The 15910-nt window shown below is 48.7% G+C and overlaps 1 protein-coding gene and 1 pseudogene across 1 annotated transcript; one reads left to right on the top strand and one right to left on the bottom strand.

Moving 5' to 3' along the window:
* The first annotated feature begins 788 nt into the window (after window positions 1-788).
* On the top strand, window positions 789-9680 carry LOC120688287 (annotated as a pseudogene).
* A 42-nt stretch (window positions 9681-9722) lies between these two features.
* On the bottom strand, window positions 9723-14252 carry LOC120688288 (flavonoid 3',5'-hydroxylase 1-like). Its single transcript, XM_039970543.1, has 3 exons — window positions 13587-14252; window positions 13148-13445; window positions 9723-10559 (listed from the first exon to the last, which is right to left on the bottom strand). Exons 1-3 carry the CDS (start codon window positions 14207-14209, stop codon window positions 9921-9923), a joined length of 1560 nt encoding a protein of 519 aa, XP_039826477.1. The 5' UTR covers window positions 14210-14252; the 3' UTR covers window positions 9723-9920.
* Between the last annotated feature and the right edge of the window lie 1658 nt (window positions 14253-15910).

Raw genomic sequence — 15910 nt, forward strand, 5'->3', positions numbered from 1 at the left:
GACCCTTCTTATTGGCCTCCCCCGGCCGGCATCGACCCTTCTTATTGGCCTCCCCCGGTGGCGGCGACACCTAGAGCCGTCGCGCCGCCGGCGTTGCCCCTGCTGCCTCCTTCGCCCGGCTACCTAGCGGCATGATGACGATGGTGTCCCCGCGGCCTTCCGCGGGCAGCCGGCTTGGTGGTGACTGCGACTGGCTCCCACGAGAAGACCACGGCGGCTGGCGCGGCGCCTTCAGCATGGCCGTTAATTCTTCTTGCTGCCCCATCGTTGCTCGCCCTTGTTGGTACGCACGTCTGTGTGTTCCTGGACGAAGACGGAGGAGAGGAAAAGACGGTGAGAGGAGAGGAGGTTAACAGCCACGTCAAAAAAAAAACTACAAGGTTTACAAATTTGTGATTTGGGAAGTGAAATATGAGGAACTCTTGGAGATGAACTATTTTTTCATTTGTCATATCTTTTGCCAAGTTGCTAAACTCCATGTTTTGCCAACCAAATTTTGGCAAACTCTTGGAGATGCTCTAATTTTTCGTTGCGTTCAATTTTGCTGTGGATTTTACTTCTCGCATGTGAGAGCCCTCGATCGTCCATGCAGTTGCTGGTGAGGTGAGGCGTCGCACGGGGTCCCTCGCCGGCGGCGCGCCGCAGTCCACGGCGGCGCGGGGCTCCCGCGCGCCCGGAGCCGCGCGCCGCGACGACATCATCCCGCTGCCCCACCTCTCCGAAGCATTGGACAATTTCTTCCGCAGCCTGGCCGCGCGGGCTTCTTGCTTCTCCAGCGAGACCGTACCATCCAGCGGAGCTTGCAGCTCCTCCTCCTCATCCGGGACTACCAGGTCAACGGCCACCTGACAGCCAAGCTCGACCCGCTTGGCCTCGACGGCGGCACCGCCACCGAGGGCCTCGACCTCGGCCTGTACGGCTTCACGGAGACCGACCTCGACAGGGCGTTCTTCCTCGGCGACGTCTGGAGGATGCCCGGTGAGGAGCGCGCGCGCGCCGTCCTCACCCTCCGCGACGTGCTCGGCAAGCTCCAGCGCGCGTACTGCGGCTCCGTCGGCTACGAGTACATGCACATCCACGACGGGGGTAAGCGTGGCTGGCTCAGGGACAGGATCGAGGCGGCCGGCGAGCCCGGCGAGGCGTACGGCAGGGACCGCCGCCTCGCCATTCTCGAGAAGCTCGTGTGGGCCACGCGGTTCGAGAGCTTCGCCACCGCCGAGTACCCCACAGCCAAGAGGTACGGCCTCGAGGGCTTGGAGTCTCTCATCCCGGCCATGGAGGATATGTTCAACCGCGCCGCCAGCCTCGGCGTCGAGAGCATCGTCGTCGGCGTGGCGCACCGGGGGAGGCTCAACTTCATGGTCAACGTCGCCGGCGTGCCGCTGTCTCAAGTGTTCAGGGAGTTGAGGACCGGCGGGTTCATGCCCGTGCCCGTCGAAGGTGAGGAGGAGATGTACGCTGGGACCGGCGAGTTCTACGTCCTGGCCGGCACCTCCTGCGACCGGCCGACCCGAGGCGGCAGGAGCCTCCACCTGTCCGTGCTCGCCAACCCCAGACACCTGGAGTCCGTCTTGCCCGTGGTCGCAGGCAAGACGCGCGCGAAGCAGTTCTTCTCCGGCGACGTCGGCAGGACGAGGACCATGGCCGTGGTGGTCCACGGGGACGGCGGCTTCTCCGGGCAGGGCGTGGTGTACGAGACGCTCAACCTGAGCGCCCTCCCCGACTACACGGCTGGCGGGACCGTCCACATCGTCGTCAACAACCAGATCGCCTACACGACCGAGCCCAGCGCCGGTCGGTCTTCCCGGTACTGCACGGACGTCGCCAAGGCCCTGGGCGCCCCGGTGTTCCATGTGAACGGCGACGATCCGGAGGCGGTCGTCCGCGTCTGCGAGCTCGCAGCTGAGTGGCGCCAGGCGTTCCACTCCGACGTGGTGGTCGATCTCATCTGCTACCGCGGAGGTGGCCACAACGAACTCGACGACCCTACCTTCACCCAGCCAGTTCTGTGCGAGGTACCGTACCTGCCATGCCATGCGTGATCTTAATCCTAGTAATTTAATTTATAATGCCTGCTGGTTCATATTATTCCTGCAGGTGATTAAGAACCATCCCAGCTCATTAGAGATTTACGAGAAGAAACTGCTAGGAACGGGCCACGTCACCAGAGAAGAGGTGCAGATGATCCACGGGAAAGTTGACAGGATCTTGAACGAAGAGCTTGCAAAGAGCAAATCAGATGAACATCTGATGGCCAACAAGAGGGACTACTGGCTCTCCGCTCAGTGGGCCGGCATCAAGTCACCCGACCAAGTATCACGTGTCCGGGATACCGGGTAGACAGTACTCCCTTCGTCTCAAATTATTAGTTATTTGGTTTTGTTAGATACATAATTTTTATATGCATATAGATATATATAATATCTTGGTGCATGGTAAAATTAATGTATCTAGGAAAATCAAAACGACTAATAATTTAAAACGGATGGAGTATAATCTATCAAAATTTGATCACTTAAAAATTTGAGGTGCTGAAAATTTTGATGATTTCCTGCAGGGTTAAGCCGGATGTACCGAGACCAGTGTTCAAAATTTCGGCGAAATTTCGCGAAATTCGCTGGTTTCGCCCCCCTCCAAAATTTGAAAATTCCGGAAATAATAATTTAAATATATTTAAAAGTATTTTTAAAAAATAGTCTTAAAATGAATTTCGGCCGAAATTTCGTGAAATTCGGTGATTTTGGCCATGTCCGAATTTTTTTGACAAACGAAATTCAAAACCCTGGCTGAGACGCGTTGGGCGGGCGATCACCACACTGCCGGAGAGCCTCAAGCCCCACGGAGCAGTGAAGGAGATGTTCGAGCAGCGGCGGCGGGCGGCGACGGCGGAGGGAGGGGAAGGAATCGACTGGGGTTTCGCGGAAGCCCTCGCCTTCGCAACGCTCCTACGGGAAGGCTACCATGTCCGGCTGAGCGGGCAGGATGTGCAGCGGGCAACGTTCTGTCACCGGCACGCTCTTGTCCATGACCAGGAAACCCGTGGCAAGTCCTACTGCCCGCTCCACCATGTCGTGCCGGATCAGAATCTGGAGCAGTTTACTGTCTGCAACAAGTAATTAATTAATAGGTTAATAACTTCCTGCATGGTTAGTTAACTTTCTACTTGAACAGGTAATTAGCCTCAAAACATCATGTATGTTGCTGTATGACTGTATCATCTATCACCCATTTAGTGTCACAATATAATTCAGAGATAGTGTACATACGTACTAAATATTGTTCTATATCTAACGGTGTTTAGTATATATGTTTCCAGCTCACTTTCAGAATATGCTGCTCTCGGATCTGAAATGGGTTACTCCATGGAGAACCCCAACTCACTTGTCCTCTGGGAAGCACAATTCGGCGACTTCGCCAATCTTGCGCAAGTGATGATCGATCAGTTTCTGAGCTGCGCGGAGGCAAAATGGCTGCGCCAATCTGGCCTGGTTCTTCTACTGCCTCATGGTTATGATGGCCTCGGCCCTGAGCACTCCAGTGCCTATTTGGAGCGCTTCCTTCAGGTAAGTAACTAGTAGTGTAACAGGCTAACACAGCAAAAAAAAAGTCTAATGGTCGTTATATATTTCTGGTGCTTTTATTTCACACATTCTGTTCTTGAAATTTTATAACAAGACATATATTGTCGCTTCAGAGTTTCAGACTGTCAACTTGCTGTGCAGATGAGTGATGACAACCCTTTTGTCATACCTGAGATGGAACCAACAGTCCAACACTCTGCAAGCAGATTCAGGAGTGCAATTGGCAGGTTGTGAATTCGACGACTCCTGCAAATTATTTCCATGCACTGCGTCGTCAGGTCTGTTTATACACCTTGCTATTTTCCCCCCTTTTGCCTTCATGATGACAGCATATATAGAGAGCATGTATCAGTCTTTCTATTGACACCCAGTATTGGGGGAGAACGCAGATACATATGGAGTTCCGAAAGCCACTGATCGTAATGGCTCCTAAGAACCTGCTTCGCCACAAGGATTTTAGGTCCAGTATTTCTGAGTTTGATGAAATTCAAGACCATCCGGAACTTGATGATGAGCAAGGAACCCGTTTCAAGCGGCTGATACCGTATCATCACAAACAAGTCGACAAGGGTATCAACCGTTTCATATTATGCAGTGGACAAGTAAGTAGGCCTGTTGACTATAATGTAAAGCTTAGCCCAACCAAGTCAGTTATACTAGTCCATCAACCTGTGCTCCTGCATGGGCTAGCATTCGTAACATCAACATTATAATCACGGTGAACAACAGATCAAATTGTTGTATGTGTCAATTTCCTTACATTTATAGCATCAAAAGAAGTATCACACAATCTGCAATATAGATTTATAACACTTTAATAGTACATATTATATTAATGACCATTTTATTCTGGGGAGTGAGATCAATACATTTTGAAGATTGTAGCACAAACTTTGATAGAAAATGATTAAATTTGCTTTTCTTTCAAATATCTCAGACTATAAATATGAATTATTGTTACATGGCCATTGAATGAGACAAATAGTATGAAAGACCGGATCGGGTGCTCTAGCCTAAGAGGGGGAGGGGGTGAATTAGACAACTTAAAAACTAGACCTATGGCTTCAACTAAATTGCACAATATTAAACTAAACAAGCTATCTATATGTGCAACTAAGGTTATTTTAGTGTGAAACCCCTATCCCAAAAAAGTTTAGCAATCTATAGTCTTTCCTATCAAGATACTACTCTATGAAAGTAAAGGCATACAAGAATTGCTAGTATTAAATGCGGAAGCTTAAAGAGCGGGATAGGAGGAAGCAAACTCTTGACGCGGGTGTTTATCCCGTGATTCGGTTAGCCACAAAGGCACACCTACATCCACGTTGTTGAAGCACTCACTAAGAGTATTGCTTCTCGGTAATCAAGTCTCTTCTGCGGACTCAACCACGGTCACCTTGATCCCGATTTCCACTAAAGAGCTTCTCCACAAAGGATGGGGGTCTCCACGTCCTCCGCACAAGGTTGCCGTCGCCGCTCCACACCAAGTCGGAGGGTCGATGACGTGCCGGCGAGCCACCAATGCTCCAAGGGGCCGGCGCACTGAAATCTTCTTTTGGTTCAACAAAGAACCACAACACAAAGGCACAAAGCCTTGCTTGTTCACTCACTAAAGAGCTAACCTAGCACTAACACTCTCTTGTGTGTGCTAAGGACTAAAGATATGATCAATAAGCACTTGGATGGCTTGGAGATGTTCTTGGGTGTGTTTGAGGCTTGTAGCAACTCCAGCAACCTTGAAATGCCCGGGGGATTGCATATATATAGGCCTCCAAGACCGGTGGTAGGGCACTGGTGTATCCGGTCACTCACAGCTCTTCACTATCCGTTGGCCTTCTGACAGCTGACGTGGCTATCACCGGTTAGACTGGTGCCTGTCACCGGTTCATCCGATGGAGCTTCTCTCCCTTGCAACTGTCGCGGCATTGCACCGGTGCCTTGCTCCGGTGACCACCGGTGTAACCGGTGCTGAAGAAACTTCTTCTCGGCTGCTTGACATCCTCTCTGGTACGTAGCATGGTGCTTGCACCGGTGCTTCAACTTGGTATCACCGGTGCATCCGGTGCCACATGACTTGTTGGCACTAGCTCTGCAAATTGCTCCGGTGCTAGGGCACCGGTGCATCTGAGGCCTGCCGGTTAGACCGGTGCTGCCTCACCGGTTCATCCGGTGCTACTGTCTTCTGCAGAACTCGTCCAATTCAATGTTTCTTTGAGTTCTTTCTTCGAGTTTTGCCTTGCTTGGCCTTTTTACTTCATCCCTGGGATCTATTAATGTTCACTTAACAAACTCATTAGTCCATTGATTGTGTTGTTACTCAATCACCAAAATCACAAAACAATGGCCTAATGGGGCCATTTTCCTTACATAGTATAAAAATTATAAAGTCAGTGATGTTTTACCTGAGAGGTACATGTTCACATTTATTCTTTCAGAAAGTATAATTGTGCTGAACTTTGGAATGTCTTCTATATCTTTGATCTTTTTTTAAATAGATGTGGGTAGGAAGTTGAGTATCTTGTCATTTTTTGGTCGATATTTTTGTGCGGCTAGTGTGACATTTCAATGATGCACATTATCTTCCTAAATTAGTGGTTTGGTTTTTCCTTCCATATATGTCTTATTGATAACTTGTAAACCAAAAATAGTCCCAAAAATGCAATCATTGTGAATAACTATTATACCTGCTGATCAATAAGGATCATACCAACACTTCATTGTTCATCACTATCGAGCAATATCGTATACCATAATATTGTTACACTTGCCTTGATTTTCCACAGTTCCTTTCCTGGTCTAATTTACTTAAGGTTTTGCTCATTGTTGCAACTTATTCAACTGCATCAGCAAAGTGGTGATGGATCTAATTCGGCTATTTTTCTATACAAAAATTACTGTAAATATAAATATGAGACTACAACCATTAGGAAGAACAACGATCTTTTTAGATAGATTCAGAAAAATTACAAAATTGAGCTATTTCCTGTACCAAACTTATGATATAAAATATAGATCATGTAAAACCCCTTTGCTAGGAATACAAACGTGATACTTTGCAATAGCTTAACAAGAATGGCAATACGCGAGTTACCCATACCTTTCCATTGATGAAAGTAGCAGCCAAAACAACAAATAGTTTATTTGAGTTATGGTGGCTTTCTAGTTGACAGGAGTAGTACAAAAGCATATGATCTTTTTGGACGGATACCAACTCTCTTTGTATATGGACAAACAGATATCTAGTTTGTTAGTTGGATTAACTACTAGTACAAAAGCATATCATCTTTTTGGACGGATACCAACCTCTTTGTATATGGACAGACAAATATCTAGTTTGTTAGTTGGATTAACTACTGATCCTTTGGATAGAAGTTCTCTCTGACTTAAATAAGGAAGAGAGATTAAGAAGCAGCGATAGATTACTTAGGTTAAATATGACCGGTTGGATATTGTAGACTTAATTTTCCATAGAGATTTGTTATGCTGGATGTGATCGATCGGTAGGATAATGTTAGTCTAATTTTTCTGTAATGATATGTATGGGTGGGCAATTTACTTATAAACATAGATGTTTTACTTTTAGAGAATTTCTATAATTTCTTTTATTTTTTAAGGTGTCAACTTAGAATCCTAAGTTGCTCTACGTAACTTAGAATCCTAAGTGGCTCTACGTGGAGGTTTCAAAAGAAACCTTCAATTATTTAATTAGTAAGACGTAGGTTCAAACAATACACACGACACCAACCAAATTGCTGACTGTACTTGCAGGTGTACTTTCAACTTGATGAGGGTCGGAAACAGTCTGGGCGGAGTGATGTTGCAATTTGCAGAATCGAGCAGCTTTGTCCATTCCATACGACCTTGTCCAGAGAGAGCTCAAACGATCACTGCTAGAAAACGACTCATTCGTCCGCGGCAGTTAGTACCGGGCGCACTTTGGTCCGATACTAACGTCCCATTTAGTACCGGGCCTAGGCTACAGTGGTCTCTGGAGCCTTTTAGTACCGGTCCTATGCTACAGTGCCCACCAGCCAGCACTAAAATACACCACTGATGCCACGAAGTAACCATTTACTACCGGCTGGTTGCTCCACTGGTACTAAATAACACCCAGAACATTTAATACCGGGCAGAGGCTTCACCTGGTACAAAAAATATCCTATTAGTACCGGGCGGAGCCTCCAACCGGTACTAATAGACCACGCCAAAAAAATCTCGCAGACGAGCGGGTCTTTATCTCTTCACCCCTTCTCCTTTTCCCCTTATCTTCTCCCTTCTCTTCTCTCTCGAGTCCTTCTCCCTTCTCTCCTCTCTGGCTCCCTCGAGCAAGCGGGCGCCGGCGGCCCGTCGGGCGGTGCCCTCGGCGCGCGGCACCCCTGGCCGGCCGAGACTAGGGCTGGAAACGAGCCGAGCCGAGCCAGGCTCGGCTCGGCTCGGCGAGGCTTGGTGCATGAGCGAGCCGAGCTTGGCTCGGCTCGGTAGTTTGGCGAGCTCGCTGAGGAGGCTCGGCTCGGCTCGAAGCCGGCTCGCGAGCCGGCTCGAGTCAGCTCACGAGCCTGGCACAAAATATATTCTATGCATTTAGTATACACATTATAAGACATTGACTAGTGCATATAAATATATAAAGCGCATACATGTGTTGAAATGAAAGTAATCAATAAACAATAATCATATTAAGCATAGATATAGATTAATATTGATATTGTCACACCACATATTAGGGTTAGAGTGTTTCATAATAGCATATGAACCATTATGAGCCTCAGTGGACTGAGCTCGCGAGCCGGCTCGCGAGCCACAGCGAGCCGGCTCGGCTCGGCTCGTCATTTTCACGAGCCTGAGAAGTAGGCTCGGCTCGGCTCGTTGGAGGCTTGCGAGCCGCTCCAAGCCGAGCCGAGCCGAAGCGAGCTCGAGCCAGCTCGCGAGCCTCGAGCTATTTTTCCAGCCCTAGCCGAGACGCTCGCGGGCTCAGCCACGGCGGTGGAGATCTGCACGGGCATGGCCTGGCAGCGGAGGCAGAAGCCTCGGCGGCCCGTGCGGCCAGGATGCGGCGGTGGAGACGCGCGGCGGAGACGGAAGCCCCACGTGGGACGCTGGCCGGCCTCCTCTCTCTTCCTTCTTCCGCCTCCTCCGCGCCGGCGTGGCCTCCTCGTGACGCAGGGGGGCGCGGAGGCCTTCCCCGGCCACCGACGGCGCGCGGGTGGCGCGGAGGCCGCCGGCCAGCAAGGGCTCGACACCGCCGGCTACCGACGGCGCGCGGGTGGCGCGAGGGGGCTTTCCCAGGCGGCCGCCGGCGCGCGGGGGTGCGGGGATTGTTTTTCATGTAAATTTTTTTATTATGGTTCATGTATTCTTGTAAAATTCGTAACTAATTCATGAGAAATTTGTAAGTAGTTCATGTGATTGTGAATTTTTTGTGATTCTTATGATTGTGAATGGAGTGGTGGTCGGTGCCGTGTGGAAAAAAAAGAAAAGAAACTGAGAAAAGAAAAAGAAAGAAAAAGCTACACATGACGACCGACGAGCAATTTAGTACCAGTCGGTAATACCGACCGGTACTAAATATTTTATTTAGTACCGGTCGCTCCGACCGGTACTAAATGCTCCGACGCGCCGGTACCGGGCGGGAGACCGGTACTAACACGGGGTTCCCGCCCCGTACTAGTGTTGAATTTTCTAGCAGTGGATATCCAAGTACTGTTAGTTTGATCCATCATTCAATTCAATAATATAGTTAGTATATATCTATGTATGCATCCATGCCACAGACTTGATTCGCCGTAACAGTGTTTTGATCAAGATTGTCGTCTTTCTGATGCGTGTGTAGATGCAGAGATTGTGTGGTGTCAAGAGGAGCCCATCAACAGGGGTGCATACAGCTACATCGCTCCTCGCTTGAGCACTTGTTCGAGGGCTCTTGGGCGGGGCTCCTTCGAGGACATCAAGTATGTGGGCCGGGCGGCATCTGCTGCTGCAGCCACTGGCTTCCCGTCGGTTCATGCGCAGGAACAGTCAGAGCTAGTCAAGAAAGCGTTGCAGGCTGAGCCCATCAAGCTCCCATGAATGATGTCCTCTAGCTCTAGTTGAGCGAGCGAGACTGATTTCGAAGAAAAATGAGTGCCCTACTAGCTCATCATGTACGACCAAATCACGTAGTTACTCAATAAGTTTGTCTTTGATGCTCGCTCGATCACTGTAAGACCAAATATATTAAATGATCATGATCATGTATGTACCAAGAGGAGAGGCGATCGAGATCTCTTTTCTGTTTCCCTCAAATCATGTCTTGATGCACGCAACCATGTCGTCCACAGCTTACAATCAGCAGCAGCTAGCTCAGGCGGCGTAGGCTTCCGGCACGAGGCGCGGCGTGACGACGGCACGGAGCGGCACGGCCTTGGGCAGCGCGAGCCCGAAGGTCTCGCCCATGTCCAGCTTCTCCTCCCCCTCCGGCAGGCGCCACTCGAACGCGTGCAGCAGCGTGCCCAGGAAGTACTGCACGAACACCATCCCGGCCAGCTTCCCGGCGCAGATCCGCCGGCCGGCGCCGAAGGGGATGAGCTCGAAGTAGTTCCCGAGCGGGTCCACCTTCTCCGCCGCGCCGCCGGGGAGGAAGCGCTCGGGGCGGAACTCGAGCGGCGCCTCCCACGCGGCCGGGTCCCGGCCGATGGCCCAGATGTTGATGAGCAGGCGGGTGTTGGCCGGGACGCGGTAGCCGTCGACGCCGTCGCAGGCGTCGAAGGAGAAGTGCGGGAGGCTGAGCGGCGTCGACGGGTGCAGCCGCATCGCCTCCTTGCAGACGGCCTGCAGGTACGGGAGCGCCGGCAGGTCCGACTCCTCCAGCCGGCGGCCGCGCCCGACCACGCGGTCCAGCTCCTCCTGCGCGCGCGCCATCACCGACGGGTTCTTGAGCATCTCCGCCATCGCCCACTCCACGATGATCGACGACGTGTCCGTGCCCGCCGTGAACATGTCCTGCGTCGTCGATCGCGTGCAGACACATCCATTCATCCAATGAGAAATATTAATTGAGCAACAAGCAAGTCATTTAATGCTAATATATGGCATGACATTTAATCCTAAACACATCAGAATTATTGAAGACAAATCATTTAAGATTGGAGACACGATGGTCCACAAGGTTCATCAAATGGCCACTCGAACGCATGTATGGCATTAATAAACAAACTTGGTCAAATGGTCTGCTTGTTCAACAGCTACTCGTATGTTATCCTCTGGAGTCCTATTTGGTTGTTCATTCATCTCAATTATCAGTTTAGTGCACTGTCTCTAATAAGTTGGTGAGATTATATTATTATTACTTGAGATCAGTGGTGCATTGTTGTTTTCGCGTGTTTGGTACGTGCTCCAAGCATCAGAATGAACAGTTTCTGGACCCCATGATATAAATAATATTGTCAGAGCAAAAGCAAGTTGAACAACAACAAAAAAGAAAGAGGTGATGATGAGCATGCTAGAAGCTAGCTGCACCAACCGGGTACTGTACATAGATTGATTCATTGTTTACAAATTATTACAAGATGTGCTGGTCATCAGTTGCTTTTCAAGTTGGGCCCTGAAGAGAGTTTGATGCTTTTATTACACCTTTCAGTAGCAACAAAAAGCAGCAGTACATTGCAAGGTATGCAAGCGTGAGCTTGAGAACAACGGCGCGCGGATGTGAGGTACGGCACCATTACTTGAGAATAAATATATTTTATTACGGTCAAGCGCAGTACTGTGGCTCCTTGGAGGAAAAATAATGGTACTGTTTTTTATTTTGAAAATAAGGAAAATGGTACTGTCAGTGTAAAAAAAGGTTAACTTCATTGATACAGATCTACCACCAGTTCCTTTGTCAGCATCTTTCGTTTACGGGCCGGGAACAAAACGATTTTGGTACTGTCAATCACAGTGCAGGGCGTTGGAAGGGGTGCGTGAGACCTTGTTTGGATAGGTAACCGTGTAATTCATCAGTAATTATCCTAGATAACGATGAGGCAGGTGGTGTCGTCACAAGGCCAGTCCGGAAGTGTCATCGCCCACAGTAGTAATTGACGTCTCACATCCTATGAAATTTTTCTCCACTCTTAAATAACTCTGCTATATCGGTAAATTTGCTGATATAACATAACATTTAATATTGATAACACTCTTATAACATTTCCATCGAGACTAGCCTAAAATTTTGAGTTAATAATGGACCTCTCCAATCAAACTGACCCACAAGGTCGCGCAAAAGTCAATATGATGTTATGTTGATTGGCCTGTTTTCCCAACCTTATCAGCCGCTAGTGGTTTGGTTGCTTGTTGAGCAGTCACAATGCAGGCCACATTGAATAACATCAGTACGGGTCGACCCTCACCAGCAGTCACAACCAGGTCATGCTTTAAAACGGATTGGCACATACCATGCATTATCCAGATTACATCATGTTATAACTACCCATACCATTCTACTCCTTTCGTTGGAGTAGAGGCTTAAAAGGCTGCCGTTGGCTTTCTGGTAAAATAGGTACATCTGCAGCTTTCGTCAAAGCGTCAATCATCCACTCGTATTTTTTTACATATATATGCGAGACATGTCTACACAGTGGTGAGTGGTATGTCACTGGCGAAGATTGAGCTAAAATGTCATAATCACGTGAGGTTTGATCAGGACAGGAAGTTGAGTCCAAATGATCTGTTCCCTAGTTATAAAGATATCCTTTTCTTTTTATTTGCCGATAGAATTTAATTTTAGACTGTTCCGCTTATCATTACAATTTACAAATGAATTACGAGGTTGTCACTTTTTAGTTATTACTAATTTATATATGATCTTGGAACGCACCATAGGAATAATCCAAAATCCTACGAAGATCTACTTGATAAGCATTTTAGAGGTGCATGTTTTTGTTTACTTTCTTAAAAAAAACTATTCTTTTGAATTTGTACGGTTTTCCTGCTTCAAGTTGTTCTCTTTGGGAGAAAAGAAAGTACTCTTAATAAAATTGCTCCATTTTTCCATCTCGAATCCTATTTTTTGGGACCAGTAAAGTATCCTTGCATAAAAGCAAGGCACAACCAGCAACGTGTGCGTACTACCATTTTGTTCTAAGGTTTGGACAAATTTTTTGTTCAAGTTCTAGGGAAACCGGAGGATTCTAGTAGTGAACAAGCCATCAGCTATAACCTTTTTTTTTTTGAGGGATCATCAGCTATCATCAAACTGTCCATTGCAAGACCCCAAACCGTACCATCGGTTAGACCAGAAACCAAACGGCTCGAGCGTTCTTTCGGTCGTCTCTTTCCAACAACTCTGATCCACTACTAGTAGTTATTAGCTCCACCACCTGTCCACCTACCTCGCTTCACTCAGAGCCGCCCCACGAATTGCACCCGCACCAACGCGACATGACACACGGCTACATCGGCTGAGCTTACGGGGCTAGCAGCTAGTGGCTAGTGCTCCGATCCATTCACTTTTCAACATAGATTCAGTTTCTCATGATCGATATTGCAGCGATGGAGATTGGGTAAGCAAGCAGCAATGGAGCGAATTGAGTAGGGATGGAGCTTACGAAGATGAGGCCCTTGATGTTGACCTCGGTGATGGTCTCGCCGCTCTCGTCGTCGGCGCCGGCGTCCATGCTGGCGCGGAGCCTGTCGACGAAGTCCTGGCGGCCCCGGCGCGCGCGGTCGGCGGCCGTCGCCGCGTGCTCCGCTAGCAGCTTGGTGATGAGGCCGTCGAACTGGTGGTGGATCCGCCGCAGCTTCGCCTGCACCCCCTGCAGGTCCAGCCGCGCCAGCGCCGGCACGAAGTCGCTGATGTTGAACAGGCCCGCGCCCGTCAGCAGCGACATGATCATATCCTTGTAGCTGCACACGACATTTATTTTACACATGTTTTCGATGGTGAAAAGATTCTTTTCATGCATGAATTTTCTTTGAAATGGGGGAAAAATATGGCCCTTGAGATCGATCGACTTGCATTGCATGTCCTCAGACCTCAGTCCTCACCTGTTGGACTCGTCCCCCTGCGCGTCGAACACCCGCCTGCTGACGGTGATCTGCCCGACGATGTTGGCGAGCGCGCACACGAGCACCTCCGGCACGACGACGGGCCGCCCGGCGGCCGCCGCCTCCGCCACCCCGCGCAGCAGGTGCCCGGCCTCGTCGCGGCGCACCCCCGCCCAGTCCGCGAGCGCGCGCGCCCCGAGCAGGTGCACGCTGGCCAGCTTCCGCATCAGCTTCCACCGGGGCCCGTAGTTGGCGAACACCATGTTCTGGCACCCGTACGTGATGTCCGCGGCGCTCGCCACGGCGGGGCGGTTGGCGTACCGCGCGTCCAGCGCCTTGAGGAACGTGCGCGCCGCGGCGGGGGACGACGCCACCACCACGCCGGCCGTGCCCATCTTCAGGTACATGATGGGGCCGTACCGGCGCGCCAGCGCGGCGAGCCCGGCGTGCGGGGCCGGGCCGACGAGCGGGAGCGCGCCGAGGATCGGGAGGCCAGGAGGCCCCGGCGGGAGGCGGCGGCCGCCGGCGCGGCCGGAGGAGGAGCGGAGCGCGAGGTGGAGGAGGAGGCAGAGGAAGGTGCAGGAGAGCACGACGGGGTCGGTGCAGAGCTCCGCGAGCTGCATGGTGGCGCTCTAGCTAGCTGCCAGGGAGGAAGAGACCTGCCCCAAGCTTCTTCCCGGGCGCGCGCGACGCCTTAAATATAGGGTCAGTTGGATCCATGCCATTTCACGATTTTTGATTTTATGTTGAAATCTATGCTATTGAGTGGCATGATTTTCAACGTGAAACCCAATTTTACGGAGTTGTGGTGGCATAAATCGAATTTGCCCTTAAATATATCCGTGACCGCAAATCCAATTTCGTGGTCGCTCGTCCTGAGCCATCCTAGCCAGCGACGGACGACGGGTCCATGTGCCCCACATCGCACCCACTCCGCCGCACCACTGCAGCACAGGTTCGTACTTGATTTTTTTTCTTTTCTTTTCTTTTCATTTTTCATTTTCCATTCAGTTAGTTTTTTCTTTTGGCATAGGAACATTTAGTAGTTGTACTCATGTGGATCCTTTACGTGCATAATCGATATACATAAGTTGTTCAAAAAATTCTAATCCAAGTTATAACAAAAACTATATATATAATTTATATTCATCATAAAAATTATGCAAAATTATTATGTAACAAGTTAGGAGGAAGAAGTTATATGTATAAATCAAGTGCTGTTTAGAAGTTGTATGAATAAGTTAGGCGTATAAATTGTATATATATCTGGACAGTTGTGCTAATTATAATTTGTAATAAAATATTACTAACGAGTTATATGTCGAAGTTACATATATATATATATATATATATATATGTCGAAGTTATATATACATACATACATATATATATACATACATACATATATATATACATACATACATATATACATACATACATACATATATACATACATACATATATATATACATATATATATACATATATATATATATATGTATGTATATATATATGTATGTATATATGTATGTATGTATGTATATATGTATGTAAGGTACCATATTCTAAAATTAGAAAGTTGTGGGAATAAAAAAATACAAAAAATGGAAAGTTTGCTGCTGTCCCACATCACTCGCTCACATTATAAATAGATGATTTAAGTATCCGACCTTTGGGAGGAATTCCTTTTAATAGCAATCATCCCTCCAGAATGCCACTCTCATCCCCGGTTCCACGAAGATCTCTACGTACTTGTCTAGTCCAGGACAACTGATATCTTCCGGTCTGCGTGCGTGGGAGCAGCTGAAACTAATAGGAATTCCAAAGATCAAAAGAATGGATAGATGATGGTACCAGCAGCGAGATAAAGTAAGGAACCTTCTTCTTTCAGTATGCAAGAATCTCGTGAAACTACAAGCTAGGATCCTTCCTTCACTCACACCCGCGTTGAATTGCTTGATCGGATTTGCGTGAACTAGCGGACCGATCACTAAGTGGTTAGTACCTCCAGCATGAGCGAACCTTTTCTGAACTGGTTAGGAATGGGCGCCAGGGCCCCTCTGATGCAATAGTAGAATGTGAGCCTTTATAGGGAAGTCACTTAGTTACGGCCTTTATCGATTTGGAATCGTAGAAGCGAAATACGCATAGAAAGAATCAGCAAAGGCTTTTTGTGACTGCTGCTTTGATCTGTTAGGATTACAATTAGCACAACTTCTCTTTTCAAAAGTATCCGTCCTGTCTGCTTTTGGCGTTCCTTCATAGATCTACGGATTTCACCCCTACACACGAAATTCCACTCTCTGTCTCACTCAAGTGAATTG

This window comes from Panicum virgatum, chromosome 9N (assembly GCF_016808335.1).
Source record: "Panicum virgatum strain AP13 chromosome 9N, P.virgatum_v5, whole genome shotgun sequence".
Classification (NCBI taxonomy): domain Eukaryota; kingdom Viridiplantae; phylum Streptophyta; class Magnoliopsida; order Poales; family Poaceae; genus Panicum; species Panicum virgatum.